This window comes from Pempheris klunzingeri, chromosome 18 (assembly GCF_042242105.1).
Source record: "Pempheris klunzingeri isolate RE-2024b chromosome 18, fPemKlu1.hap1, whole genome shotgun sequence".
Classification (NCBI taxonomy): Eukaryota; Metazoa; Chordata; class Actinopteri; order Acropomatiformes; family Pempheridae; genus Pempheris; species Pempheris klunzingeri.
In genome coordinates, this window is record NC_092029.1 from 12,174,323 (window position 1) to 12,188,624 (window position 14,302).

A 14,302-nucleotide genomic window follows, 5' to 3' on the forward strand; every position below is an offset into this window, starting at 1 on the left:
AACATGCGCAGAACAGTATTTTGACTGCAGCTTGTTAAACAGCTTGTTAAAGGGGTTTCAAAGCTTTGCGTGGCATGTAGTGTGTATGTATATGCGTAGCATGTAGGAAGCATGATCAAGGGCACAGCCTCACCACTGAGACAGAGTTTAACTGGGTGAAATTAATTCACTTTCCTGCTGAGATATTTCCCAGGGCACCAGGGGGCAAGAGCCAACTTCATTTGACTTCCCATTGACCCACTTTCACAAGCTTATTGGAAAACCACAAGAGGTTTGTGTGGACATTGGCCTACGCATACACAAATGGACAAACCCAAGGCATGCAATAGCAAAAATAAAACCTTAACATGTTAACATACTATATGAACAGAGACCGCATGCAAATGCCCAGTGAACACACAGCATATCTAAGCAGGAGCAAATCATTAATCTTCATCTTGCACATGGCCATGGCCATGGCAAAAACAGAGGTTTGTCTTCCTCTGTAGTCAACATGCATCTGATATCTGGGTATCTGACTGGGTGATTTAGGAAGGCCTCCCACACAAACACACGTGTCCACTCACAAACACACACAAATATTATCCTCAGATTTCATGCCATGCAAACTGAATGGGTAAATATGGGAACTATTGTTAGGAGACACAGAGAAAGGAGAATGAGAATTCAATGACAGCAGGCTCGCCTTTCTCTTGAGGCAATCATGCAAATTGTCACCCATGCACCACCTCTTTCACATCAACATCCACCCGTGTCTCAATTAATTCATTCCCTCAGAATTTTTATGAAGCTTCAGCAAATTTCAAAGCCCTGATTTTTCAATCGATCCAATTTGTGCGCCATGATTAAAGGAAAAGAAGCAGAGTTGGTGGCAAAGGACAGGATTATTGCCTCAGCCAACAACCATTGGGCACAATAAATCACACTCTGATCTGCAAAAGCAGCTGTATTCATTTGGCTTTCATTAGGCTTGTGATTAACAGGCCCCTTGCTAGCAGAAGCAAAGAACAAACAGTGTCTGCCTTGGCCCCTGACACTGCCTACTGAGTATCTGCCATATTTCTCACACAGAAACACAAAACATAAGCTCTGCAAAAACAAACAGGAAGGGCATATTAGAAAATCCATTCAGAACCCAGGGCTCAAATGCTGATGACTTACTAATGCAATAATAATGAAAATGCTTCATGACCCATTATAGAGATATTTGGGGATATCTGAACCATGTATAATGTATATTTAGAATTTTATTTAGATGTTCAGATCAGGATTCACATCTGTTACTAAATTAACTAGACATTTTTTTTTCTAGGGGCAAAACAGTGACTTTCTTTCCTGTCTTTCTCTTGGGTGACTTAGTGTGGCTGAATGTTTGATGTGGCATTTGTGATTGTTTTAGGTATATACTTCTCATTTCGTTCTTCTCCAAGTCTCTGAGCATATGGACAAAAGCCAGCTGAGATTCATCCAAATCCCAGCTCCTATAAAGCACCTCTGCCTGCACAACATACTTATGACCCTGTGAAACACAAAGAAGCAAAGTCAGTGTACAACACCCACATCACAGTTTAAACACAAAGTGATAAACAGATACAAGCATTTCAAAAAAAGACATACACAGAATACTGTTTCTGGCACAAGACATCTCAAATGTAAAACCAACATGAGATGTATGCTATTTTGTATTTTGTGAACATTCAGCTGTAAACTGTAGTAGTGCTGCTGATTCAGATAGAGACAGAGACCTTAAAGACGAATTGCGCATTTTGTTTTTGCTGTTCTCTGCCCTCTTTGACAGAAGTACATGCTCGGCACAAAGGGAGAGAGGAGGCAGAGGGCATGTTGGCCAAGATTATATCAGAGGTGGTAACTCCCACATCCATCACACTGAACAAAAAGGACAAAATTGCAACCTAATAAAGCTAAACAAATTCTACAAAAACAGAAAATTAGTTTTACTTCGCCCAATGTTTATAGTTGTAATAGAGCCCAATAAATTATACATCTGTTAAAAATACAATGAAAGGGGAGTGACATCAGCTTATTTGTTTTCATGTGTTTACATGGATGTTTAAGCTTTAAACTAATTACATTGTAGGTGCCTTCCCCATTAATGCATCATTACTGAGCATCAATATGTTTTGGTGTGTGTCCCTTGGGCGCAAAACAGCGCTTTAATCACTGCGCCTTTGCTCTAAGTCTTGATCAATGGTCTTAGTCCTGATCAACAGCTCAGTTTGGGCCTGCTGCTTTTCTGATCAATGGGATCTGACATGATCTGTCTCATTAATATTGATGTCGCTATACTGTTCGGTTACTTCGTTGAAGAGAAAAGTAGTAGAGTAGTAAAAAGTATTTGTGACACATTACAATATGTTTTTGTGAGGCTCAACTCACTGCTGAGTCAAATTAATTGTAACTATCTTATTTGTAAGCAGTTTATTTAAATGATTGTTGTTCTCCAGGTGCATCACTGCTATCACCAACACTCACCGTAGGCGAGTCAATTTATTTCCTCAGTTTTAATAGACTTGCACACACTGTACAATCAAGTGTGTTTCTGTGTGTATGAGTGTGTGATGGTGAAAACATATAGTGCGTACTATATACTGTGGCACTCATCAAACCATGATAACAGGCCTGTTAGATAGGAGGTCTTCAGACAATTGAGTGACTCATAAATCATGCACGAATCACTGCTCCCTGACAAGCACTGATAAGTCAGACAGTAACAACAAAACCACCCCTCCAGTTTCTGCTGCTCTGCTTTTGCAAATTTTGTCTGTACGAGAAAGCATGTGTGGGTGTCTGTAAGCTTTTGTGTGTGTGTGTGTGTGTGTGTGTGTGTGTGTGTGCGCGCGCGCGCGCGCACGTGCCTGCAAGTAAGGCGTTATGTGTATCTGGCAGTGAAAAATTGATATCAACACAGGCAGCAAGCAAGTGGGTGAGAAAGAAAGAGAAGGAAAGTGAGATACATGCTTGTGTGCGTGTGCAAGTGAGATCAGTAAAGTGTTTGAGCAATAGCAGATACCACGCAGGCAGTTGTCAGTGATACCATAGTCTCTGTGGGAGGCTGTGACTGGTCAGACAAGGAGTCTGATTTCCCAGCTGTGCCGTCTTCTCCATCTCTTTGCTGGGAAGTGTCTACCACCTTGACTGCCTTGCTCCGGGTGGGAGATCCCTCCTGCTTCTGGTTCTTCTCATAAGTGCAACTGGCGTCTATAACAGAAAGAGAGATATTAAACGAAGCCCATATCTGAGAAAAGACAAGAGTAAGTCAACGATCTGTCTGTTTGTAACTGGAAGCATCAACTGAAAAGTAGACCAAAGAGTTTGAGAGGAAGTTTTTATTTGCCCAGGTTTTAAGATATCTATCTTTAGGATTTCCCCAATACAATAAGATTCTGTTCATAATGGCCAGAACCCCGAACAGAAACATTTAAAAATTTGGGGCATCTGGTAGTCGAGTGGTTAATACCCTAACTGTGTAACTGCAATATCCCTGGTTTGATTCTTTAGTGCATGTCATCATGATCTCTCTCTTTATGGATTTCCTGTCTGTTTATGTACTATATTGTCGATCTAATAATAATCTATCATTATGATTGTTATGATGGTGATTATCATTAATAACAATAATGACAATAACAACAACAACAATAATAATAATGATAATAAGGTGATCCATCACATGAAATTATTTTGATGATGTTGACCCAGACATAATGTTGGTGGGATTTAATGTTAAATATAAGTACAGTTGTGTCATGACTGGACCATTCAACGAAAAAGAGTAAATCAACCACTTTAACCTTCTATCAAAAAGGTGGCAAAATCAGCTAATCCATAATTTACATACTGCCACTCACTTTAAAGATACTATTCTTAAGGTCCATTTGCTAACACATGAATCCCAGCTCACTAGTGATGAGTTACACAACTCTATTTGGTGTTTGGGGACGGTTATCAACACCGAGTACATTAGTGTAGTTTTAAGTGGCAGAGAAAACAGGTTTGCATGAAATGAAATTGGATTTTGCGTTCCAAAAAAGAATATCTGGAATTACAACACCCGTTTAAGAGTTCATTTGATGTGTTTTAACTTAAAATGTACCAAATCAGGTCTTAAAAAAGGGTGGCTCAATTTAGTATGTTAGTCCATTTTAGGGTTAAGTGGAAGGATCTGGCCTTCATATAGGATTTGCAAACATCTACTACCCATTTTTGATTAATTTTAGCTTGAGTCTGAATAGCATGCTCTCTACCAGATTAAGTGTTCATAGATTCTTGGATGACTTCAGGGTTTCAACGTGGACTGTTGTATTAAATACTGAGAGAACAGAAAGTGTAAAAATATAAATTGGTTTCTGTGAAACAAAGAGCAAATAATCATGGGTCAATGAGGATGTGAAACATGCTTTAAGGACCTTTATCAACAGCACTTCTTTAAGGGAACTGATGTCTTGTTTCTATGTGTACAGGTATATGTACAGTGGGGCAACAAAGTATTTAGTCAGCCACCAATTGTGCAAGTTCTCCCACTTAAAAAGATGAGAGAGGCCTGTAATTTTCATCATAGGTGCACTTCAACTATGAGAGACAGAATGGGGAGAAAGAATCCAGGAAATCACATTGTAGGATTTTTAATGAATTAATTGGTAAATTCCTCGGTAAAATAAGTATTTGGTCACCTACAAACAACCAACATTTCTGGCTCTCACAGACCTGTAACTTCTTCTTTAAGAGGCTCCTCTGTCCTCAACTCGTTACCTGTATTAATGGCACCTGTTTGAACTCGTTATCAGTATAAAAGACACCTGTCCACAACCTCAAACAGTCACACTCCAAACGCCACTATGGCCAAGACCAAAGAGCTGTCAAAGGACACCAGAAACAAAATTGTAGACCTGCACCAGGCTGGGAAGACTGAATCTGCAATAGGTAAGCAGCTTGGTGTGAAGAGATCAACTGTGGGAGCAATTATTAGAAAATGGAAGACATACAAGACCACTGATAATCTCCCTCGATCTGGGGCTCCACGCAAGATCTCAACCCGTGGGGTCAAAATGATCACAAGAACGGTGAGCAAAAATCCCAGAACCACACGGGGGGACCTAGTGAATGACCTGCAGAGAGCTGGGACCAAAGTAACAAAGGCTACCATCAGTAACACACTACGCCGCCAGGGACTCAAATCCTGCAGTGCCAGACGTGTCCCCCTGCTTAAGCCAGTACATGTCCAGGCCCATCTGAAGTTTGCTTGAGAGCATTTGGATGATCCAGAAGAGGATTGGGAGAATGTCATATGGTCAGATGAAACCAAAATAAAACTTTTTGGTAAAAACTCAACTTGTCGTGTTTGGAGGAGAAAGAATGCAGAGTTGCATCCAAAGAACACCATACCTACTGTGAAGCATGGGGGTGGAAACATCATGCTTTGGGGCTGTTTTTCTGCAAAGGGACCAGGACGACTGATCCGTGTAAAGGAAAGAATGAATGGGGCCATGCATCGTGAGATTTTGAGTGAAAACCTCCTTCCATCAGCAAGGGCATTGAAGATGAAACGTGGCTGGGTCTTTCAGCATGACAATGTTCCCAAACACACCGCCAGGGCAACGAAGGAGTGGCTTCGTAAGAAGCATTTCAAGGTCCTGGAGTGGCCTAGCCAGTCTCCAGATCTCAACCCCATAGAAAATCTTTGGAGGGAGTTGAAAGTCCGTGTTGCCCAGCGACAGTCCCAAAACATCACTGCTCTAGAGGAGATCTGCATGGAGGAATGGGCCAAAATACCAGCAACAGTGTGTGAAAACCTTGTGAAGACTTACAGAAAACGTTTGACCTCTGTCATTGCCAACAAGTGTATAGAACAAAGTATTGAGATGAACTTTTGTTCAATACTTATTTTCCACCATAATTTGCAAATAAATTCTTTAAAAATCAGACAATGTGATTTTCTGGATTTTTTTTTTCTCATTCTGTCTCTCATAGTTGAAGTGTACCTATGATGAAAATTACAGGCCTCTCTCATCTGGGAGAACTTGCACAATTGGTGGCTGACTAAATACTTTTTTGCCCCACTGTACTTACAAAGAGCCAAATGTTTCAGAATATGGATAATCTTAGAATAAGGCATTGCCACTCTCTTTCAGAATAGTTATCCAAATCTTGAGTAAGAAAATTGGAAAAATAGAAGTGAGGCAGAAAAGGGTAAAAGGAAGGAGGGCCCTGCTGCCTTTAGAAGGGTAAAGTGTCTTCTTGCAATGTTGTGGGCTGAACCCAACTCATGACATTTACTGCGGACCCTCACACCGCACCCCCCCTTCTTATACAGTGCATGTCCACTCAGTCACCACTGTAAGAGACATGGCTCAGATGGGAACCCTGCTGTTTTGATATTTGCTTGATGTGTGTGGTGTGTGATGTATGTTAGGACTGCAAAAAACATTCCACAAAATAGATACAATTGCTATTGTTAGCAGATTAACTAAAAACAACCAAACTAAACTAAAACTAAGACTGGGGTGTCTTTGAAATATATTCAGTGAATTTGTGACTGGTAAAACAGTGACGCAGCTAAATTGCTTCAAAACATTGAGGTTAAGGTTTTAGTGGAGTGGTAATTCATGAAGCTAAGATTATCACAGGTGAAAACTGATGCTATAGATATTTTGACTTTCTAACACAGATAAGATAAAATGTTTATACTAATCTTCTGCCATGACCCAGAAGGGTTTCATTCATCAATTCCTTCAATAACTAAACCTAATGACTGCTCACCTTTGTTGGCCAGGAAGTAGAACACAGGAATTACCACATGGCCCTTCCCAGTGTTGCCTGCCACCTCCTTCTCCTGGTCCAGAATGGACAGACGGACCAATACATCTGGCTTGGAAGTCTGAAGCTGAATTGTTCCAAGGATGTCTGCCGTCACCTGCACAGTGTAACTGTGGAAATGTTTTGAGTGACTGAGGGTACAATTAGTCTCTCAGAGTATCCTTAATGTTGTCTTGTGCTACAAAATGGGGCTTTTTCAGCTTTGTTGAGGCTTTTATGTTTATGTGCTCTCTAACTATTGTCACACCTTTTTTCTAATACTCAAAAATCTTAGATTCATATACTGTAGTATAAGTAAGAAGACATTAGAGCTATTGGACAGCATTTATTTTAATGACACATTCTCATCAACTTTGAATTTTAATTGAACAGTAAAAAATCCTAAGAAGATAATTCTACTTAACCGTTAACTAAAAATAGACTGTATAATTCTCTCACCGACATATGAGGTTTTTGTCATTGGGAATGTAATAATGCCGAAATTCCTTCACTGAAAACGTGTTGAGTGAAGAAAGTTTTGGAAGGAGTTTCCCTGAGCCAATCAAGCACATCCTCCACTTAGCACCAACAGGGGGTGATTCCGGTGTGACAGCCTCTGCTACAAAGGTATAACCAAACTGGAACACAAGATACAGTGAGATTTAATCATAACAGCAATATTTTCATTTTCAGACACAATGTGTAACACAGATGTAAACAGGGAAAGGCACAACTTATAATTGTATTTTTTTCTTTCCGGATTTGTTTAATATATTACTGGAAATGTTTGCAACGTATTACACGAAGCAGCCTAAACTGGTCGCCGAACAGTCAGCAATACGTTTGTACGCAGTTTTTGATGAAGCAAAGCAAAGTTAAAGTGAAGCTATGGTAATGGAAAAATTGGGATTATGTAAATATTGAAAAACTATCCAAAAATATACGGTCTAGAGTATAAAGATTTATAGCATCCACAGACCTTGTTGGGTTGATAGACATTGGTTGCTACTTTGTTGAAGACCATGTCCAGCTCCTCTCTTGTGTCGTTATTTATGACATGCAGCAGACAATTGGGAATTGGGGAATAGACCTTTGGCACAAGCACCATCTCCTTTGGAACCAGGAACACCTCTCTTTGCAAACAAAAAGTAAACAATATATCAAATCCCAAGGTTTGACCAATCAAGTAATTCTTTTTCACTATTGTTGCCCATTTCCTGAAATGTAATATTACAGAAATCTACATTTCCTGATATTAGCTTTACTTGCAGGAATTAGAGCTGACTACACTGCATTTACACCTGGATTCACCAAGAGTTTCCAAACCAGACTGGGAATTTTCTTTCACTGATAAGCCTAACCTTTAGGTTACAATGTTCCCTAACCTAAAGACCAAGACCCAGGAGTTGGCTGTGCCTTGAAGAGAGACGGAGTAATCAGTGAAGGTGATTCTGGTCCATTCATCCTGCTCGCAGGGGTAGAGCTCTGCTTTCCTCTCAGAGTTGTCAATGATGTACCTGCGCAGAAAACACAAAAGGGCAGAGCACATTGACTAACTTTCATAGTAAGTATCAACTATTATGGCCACAACAAAATCTAATCTTTACACAAACATTTTGGATGAAATCTGGAAAAAATTGATTGGAGAAAAGTCAATGCACCTCATGGCTCAGTGTGAACTTGGACTGCAGTGGATGTTTCAGTCAGTTAAGAAAAACACATGCTCAAAGTCTCACAATGCCCAACAACCCCCCACTCAACCCTTTGTACACACATTGACCGAGATCTCAGTGCTCAGGCACACACATACTTCCCCAGGCAGCGGGTCATTCGGCAGACGCTGCTAGCCGATTGGAACGAGGAGAGGATAAACAGCAGATGGTACCACTGGGAAAAGATGGAACACAATGTGGAAAATGCTCCCTGCCTGGCCACCACAGGCCGCCACAACCAGGAGAGGGAGCAGATTCTGGGCATGCGGTGCAACAGAGAGGCTAAACGCATGCCATACAATATACAGAGCATTGGCACAGGACTGTGAGCCCTCGTATTTTCTCAGATAACGGCATTAATGTCAACGAATATATGCTCCTGTAGGTTAAGAAGATGTGAGGTGTTTTGTTTAGGTGTACACAATTCATATATTATGTACACATTATTTATTAGCATTCAGAGCCATTATGATTATGCATTTTTATCTTTATTTACCGTAACAAGAGGGCAGCATGTTTTTCTGCATCTGATTCGACCTTCGGCCACATGTCTAAAAGGACCTTAGAAGCACTGAGGTTCTCCTTCGTGCCTGAATGACATGAGCACACACATGTACACACACAAACACACACAGAAAAGTAGCCACCATTAAAGATGAAACACAATCCATGTTGCTGTCAAACACATGAAAAAATGATTGTCACTGACCTAGTTCACAGGAGGAAACAGAAATTGCAAAATGCGCTTATGCCTCATTCAGTGAGAGGTGATAGGAGATTATTCACACTTTGACATTAACTTTCACACTCACCTCACTAGACAGGTAACTATTCTGACGGAGCAGAACCTTTGATGCAAGACGTAGTATTATGTGATTGTGAGCATGTGTGTGTCATTAAGTGTGTTTGTGCACATAAGTGAGAGAAACACTCAGAAGGGAGAGCTGCATGATAGATATTTTCACTTCTGACATGTGGCATAGGTGTCCTCACATCCTCCCTCCAGCCTGCCTTCCGTTGTGCTCAGCTTACCCCTTTCAAATGGCCACTTTTCCAAATTGATGCAGCCATTATAGTGGACCATGGGTGGCTATTGAGAGATAAAGACCTCCTATCATCTTTATAACCAAAGAGAAGCGACAGACAGACAGAAGAAGAGGCAGACAGGAAAGAGGAGAAGGAGAACATAAAGTGAAAAAGAGCAAGGGGAAAAAAACTATTGTACAGAGATGTGGGTTGAGCAGTGAGTTGTTTGAAGTGGTCTATGGCATAAACAGATGCGCTGGGGAATTCGATCGTCTAAAGAAAAAAAAGACCCGTTTTTACTTTTCTTAAATGAATGGCTTTTCAGATTGTAGTTAGACAGGCAGCGTTTTAAAATATGATTGGTGTTTTGCCATTACTATAAGTGCCACTCTGAGAGCTGTACTTTCTGCTTTGACTAGTTCATGAATAAAATTTGAGCAAACTTAACCATGACAGGGCTTATTTCATAGAAGTCAAGCTGTTCGGCCTGTGGGTGTGTGTGTGCTCATGCTAATGGCACATAACCACCAGCAATATTTTTTAGTGTTGCTGGCAGATGGGCTCCATAATGATGTGGATATTTTGGATGTTTGGTATGCTTTTCAAGCCATGACAAAATAGGGAAAATTCCATCTACACTATTGGATAGTGCTGTTTTATGCAAATACTACATTAATGAGGCTGTGCATACTCCCATATGTGCAAGTTATTCATAGGGTGACAGTGTCATGTGCTGTGCCTGGAGAAGACACAGTTAGCTTCAGGCCCTGGCAATAAATAGAGAATGTCTGGGCAACGTGTCACCTCCAGTGTTTCCGTCAAACAGTGGTGCACCTTCATAGTAGGATAATTACCACCACCTCTGGAGAAAACGGGATATTAAAAATAATTTAACTGAAACTGAGGAAAATAGCCTGCAACCTGCACCAGAGAATAACTCTGATACTCTGACTTATACTGATAAGAAACAAAAAGAAAAAATGTATTCCAAAACAACAATGAATACACTTACATAGGAAAAGCTATTCCTTTATGTCTCTATTTAATCTCTTGTTTTTTTCCTGTACTCTGTACTAGTGTTTCTGTGTCTTCTCTTCCCCATCTATCACTTGTTGTCACTATTGAGAGCTTTGGCTGTTGATGCAGGAATGTTGTGTGCATGTGTGTGTATGTTTCCTATATGTGTGTGTGTGTGTGTATTCCCTCTGAGGCCACCCCTCATCTGTCAGGGTGTATTAGTAAGAGTGGCAGTCTCATCAATACATATTTGTGCCTCTGCTCAGAGGCTCAATATATGCCAGTAAAACAGTGAATGTAAGAAACAGAAGGGGTGTGTGTGTGTGTTTGGACACTACTGGACACTAGTACAAATGTAGTTTTAGTTGTTGTCTTAGTTGTTTTCCCCTAATTTGGCCCCTTTATTCTATCAAACACAGAACAGTGTCAGAAGGCTTTATAATCAAATTATTATTTGCACCTGACTATGATACTTGAATGAATACATTTTCTTCGTGCATATAAGTGTGTTTACCTGGTTTTGAGGCGTTAAAGACCTCTCGCACCAAGTGCCCTTGGAATCCAGCCTGCAGAGTGGTGACTGCCTTAACTTCCCTGTCTGTTGGCTCCCTGTCTCTCCAGTTTTCTGGTGGCTTTGACTCTGAATCCACTTAAAGGAGTAACAGCAGAACACTGCATTTTGATGTTGTTTATTGAACTATGAAAACTGTTAAATATAGTATAATGAGCAAGGAGGAAATTATTTGGAATTAAATTAATCTAAATTAGTTTACTATTATGTGATCCAAGTCTTGTGCTATACTTTTATGCCAGAAATAATTTTGGGAGGAGTGGGTGTAATGTGGTGCAATGGGACAATTTAATGAGAAACATGAAACTCTTGGTGCTACTGACAAAAACTGTGTTAAAGGTGTGATACTGAATATTAGATGTTTTAGACATACACTCACAAACAAATGTAGATGGACAACAAAATGTACAAACACAGATGGCACTCACATGTAGCAGAGTCTTCTTTGTGATTAGTGGCTAAGAGTGAAGGGTCAACTGTCAGGGCCAGTATAGCAAACCGTTCTTCTGCTGTCAGCTCCTTGCCCATAGCCTCACACAGTGTGTGATAAACTGCAGAATTAAACACCTATACACACACACACAAACACACATAGGGAGAAAGAGGGGAGATGTAAGCAGTTGTGTGTTACGTTTCATCAAGTTTGTTAAGTTTAATGTATGTGTTTTATGCATTTCCTTTTTTTTTGTAGTGTTAAAATTTTCCCTCTTGTTTCAGGCCCCTTGACTTCCTGTCCTTGTGGGTTTCCGGCTCCTGTGATTGTCTGCCTCGCCCTGACTGTTTCCACCTGTGCTTCCTTCCCTGGTATATATATTGCTTGCGTTTTTCCCTGCCCTATGCCAGATTGTTTTGTGCCCTCGTGTCAAGCGTTCTAGCATCCTAGTCATCCTGTTAGAGTCTAGTCAGGTTAGTATTTGTCGGTAAGTATTTTTTTGGATTGTGTCTGTTTTTGGTGCCTTGTCTTTGTTGATCTTGTTCAACAATAAACTGCACCTTTGCACCTCTGTTTGCCTTGTGTCGAGCATTTGAGTCCATTTTCTTGTGTGAGCTTCTGGTTGTAACATTGTGTGCGTGTGTCTCCATGTGAGGGGTGAGGTGTGTGTGTGTGTGTGTGCGTGCATATGTGTATCACCATAGGACTGTGGATAAACGAGCTACCTTGTGGTGTTTTGCCTGGCTGATGTTGATGTTTCTGGGGCAGTGAACCTCTTTTAGCATTCTTCTGGCTTCTGGCTGGTCCTGCTTGTCGCTAAAGGAAGACACCACTCTGGACAGGGCCGTGAAGATGGTTGAGGCCTGCTCAGTGAAACGAGCACTTTCCTGTTTTTAAAAGAGGCAAGCAGTGGGGAAGCATTTAGATTTTGTTCACTGTGTTGTGCCTTGCCACATGGCCATGTAAAAGAGCGGCCTACATGTACCTGGAAAAGCCTAACAAAGGAACAGACTGTGAACAAAGGGCCATAAAAGAAACGGGCGCCAAAACTTGTCGGCGTTGCCTCCAATAAGCCCAGTTAGGGGGCGTGGCCAGGATCCAACACCAGGAGTTCTCATTGGGGGAAAACTCCCCAAATCCACAAGGAACTCCCAGTACGGCCATGACGTCACTAAAAGTTTATAACCAGTGAACACTATTTTAACTCTAAAACCTAACAGGCCTAATGGGTTTCTGAAAGCTGAGACGTTGCGCTTTACAGCCAACATGGTGTCATTACGGTAATTTCACTCGCGTCTTTCCCAGAAACCCACGAAATAAACTTTCTTTCCCGGGGAAATCAGTGGAAATGTTTTTATGCAAATAGTTCCTTTCTGTATATATTTCTGCCAGATTGTATATGTATTTTGATACAAAAAAAGGTGATTTCATTTATGTTCATGTGTTCTGAAGGCAATTTATTTCATTAGTAAAGGCATGAATCTATACATATTATTAAGATTTAGGATGTAAGGGTTGTATTAATGTATAGTAAATTAAAATACTCCCAAAAATGGGACAACAGTATGTAGAAATGTTAAAAAGATGACATGTAGACGCTGTTCGCTGAGGTCCAGGAACTAAAATCACATTAACAAAGTAAGAGAAAGATTTTAATAATCTACTCTTTTGCATATATTCATATTTTTTTCATTGTTCAGTGAAATAGTCCATTTGTTATTCAGGCTGACAGCTGACTGGACGCTCCAGTAAAAGGTTGAAGGCACAAAAGAGGACGGCATTTTTGGTTTGCTGCCGATGGATCATTGAAGTTCGTTAAATACAAGAAGGACTAAAATAGATATTGCGTAATTTATTTAAAAGTAATCTCCAACCCACCGTCTTTTTCAAAATGTTTTTGTTGCACTCAGAAATGTCATTTCATTTTCTCTGTAGCAGATCATTGATTACATGAAAGTAACACACTATAGTTTGTTTATACATAACATAAAGGTAAAAAACAATATATGTAGTATTATCTTCATTTTGAATGTCAGAAGGGTTTTGTGGCTCCCGGTGTTTTCTTTTCTGTGGGAAATGGGACCAAATGGCTCTTTGAGCAGTTTAGGTTGCCGACCCCTGGACTAGCTGAACGTCCACAATACCAACATTTTGGTGTTGGAACACATTAGGATTCTTAAAGGAAATTTGCTATAAGTATATAAACTGTGCTAGACAGTGGATGACAGACTAGATGAAGGCATTTCATTTCCTTGTTTTTCCACAAGGATTAACCTAACATTGCACTCCAGTTTTTTTTTTTTACCTGAAAAATGCTTTTGAAAAATGATACCTTCAGCAACACAAGCATCAGGCTAAAAGGTAGCGCATCGTCTTACTAACATGATGTGATTTTATAAATTGAAGTTGGAATAAACATGATTCAAAAATATAATGGCAAGGACACTGTAACATGGGCAATTTCATCTTGTCCATCTAAATGTTCAGCCAAGCTCTGTTCTGCACATTTTATACTGACATGATTTAGGTTGAACATTTTTGTTTTTTCCCATTACAGACATCTATTTATATTTTGCTCCTTTGACATTTAGGTTTAAAATACTAAATATTTTCTTTGAAAATAAAAGGATGAGGATTGTGTATCCTTGGCAGAGGTATTAATTCTCAGGGTGTTTTTTGTAGTTTAATTGTTTAGTCACCACTGTATTTCTCACTCACTACGTGCCCCTC

General features: G+C 40.1%; 1 protein-coding gene across 1 annotated transcript in view; it reads right to left on the reverse strand.

Moving 5' to 3' along the window:
• Window positions 1-14,302, reverse strand: part of adgb (androglobin) — a 41,287-nt gene that overhangs the window by 5,888 nt on the left and 21,097 nt on the right. The window contains 10 exon segments of the mRNA XM_070849726.1: window positions 1,408-1,519; window positions 3,032-3,212; window positions 6,771-6,944; window positions 7,273-7,451; window positions 7,793-7,946; window positions 8,199-8,330; window positions 9,022-9,115; window positions 11,083-11,208; window positions 11,568-11,706; window positions 12,298-12,459. Coding sequence (XP_070705827.1) covers window positions 1,408-1,519; window positions 3,032-3,212; window positions 6,771-6,944; window positions 7,273-7,451; window positions 7,793-7,946; window positions 8,199-8,330; window positions 9,022-9,115; window positions 11,083-11,208; window positions 11,568-11,706; window positions 12,298-12,459 — 1,453 coding nt within the window.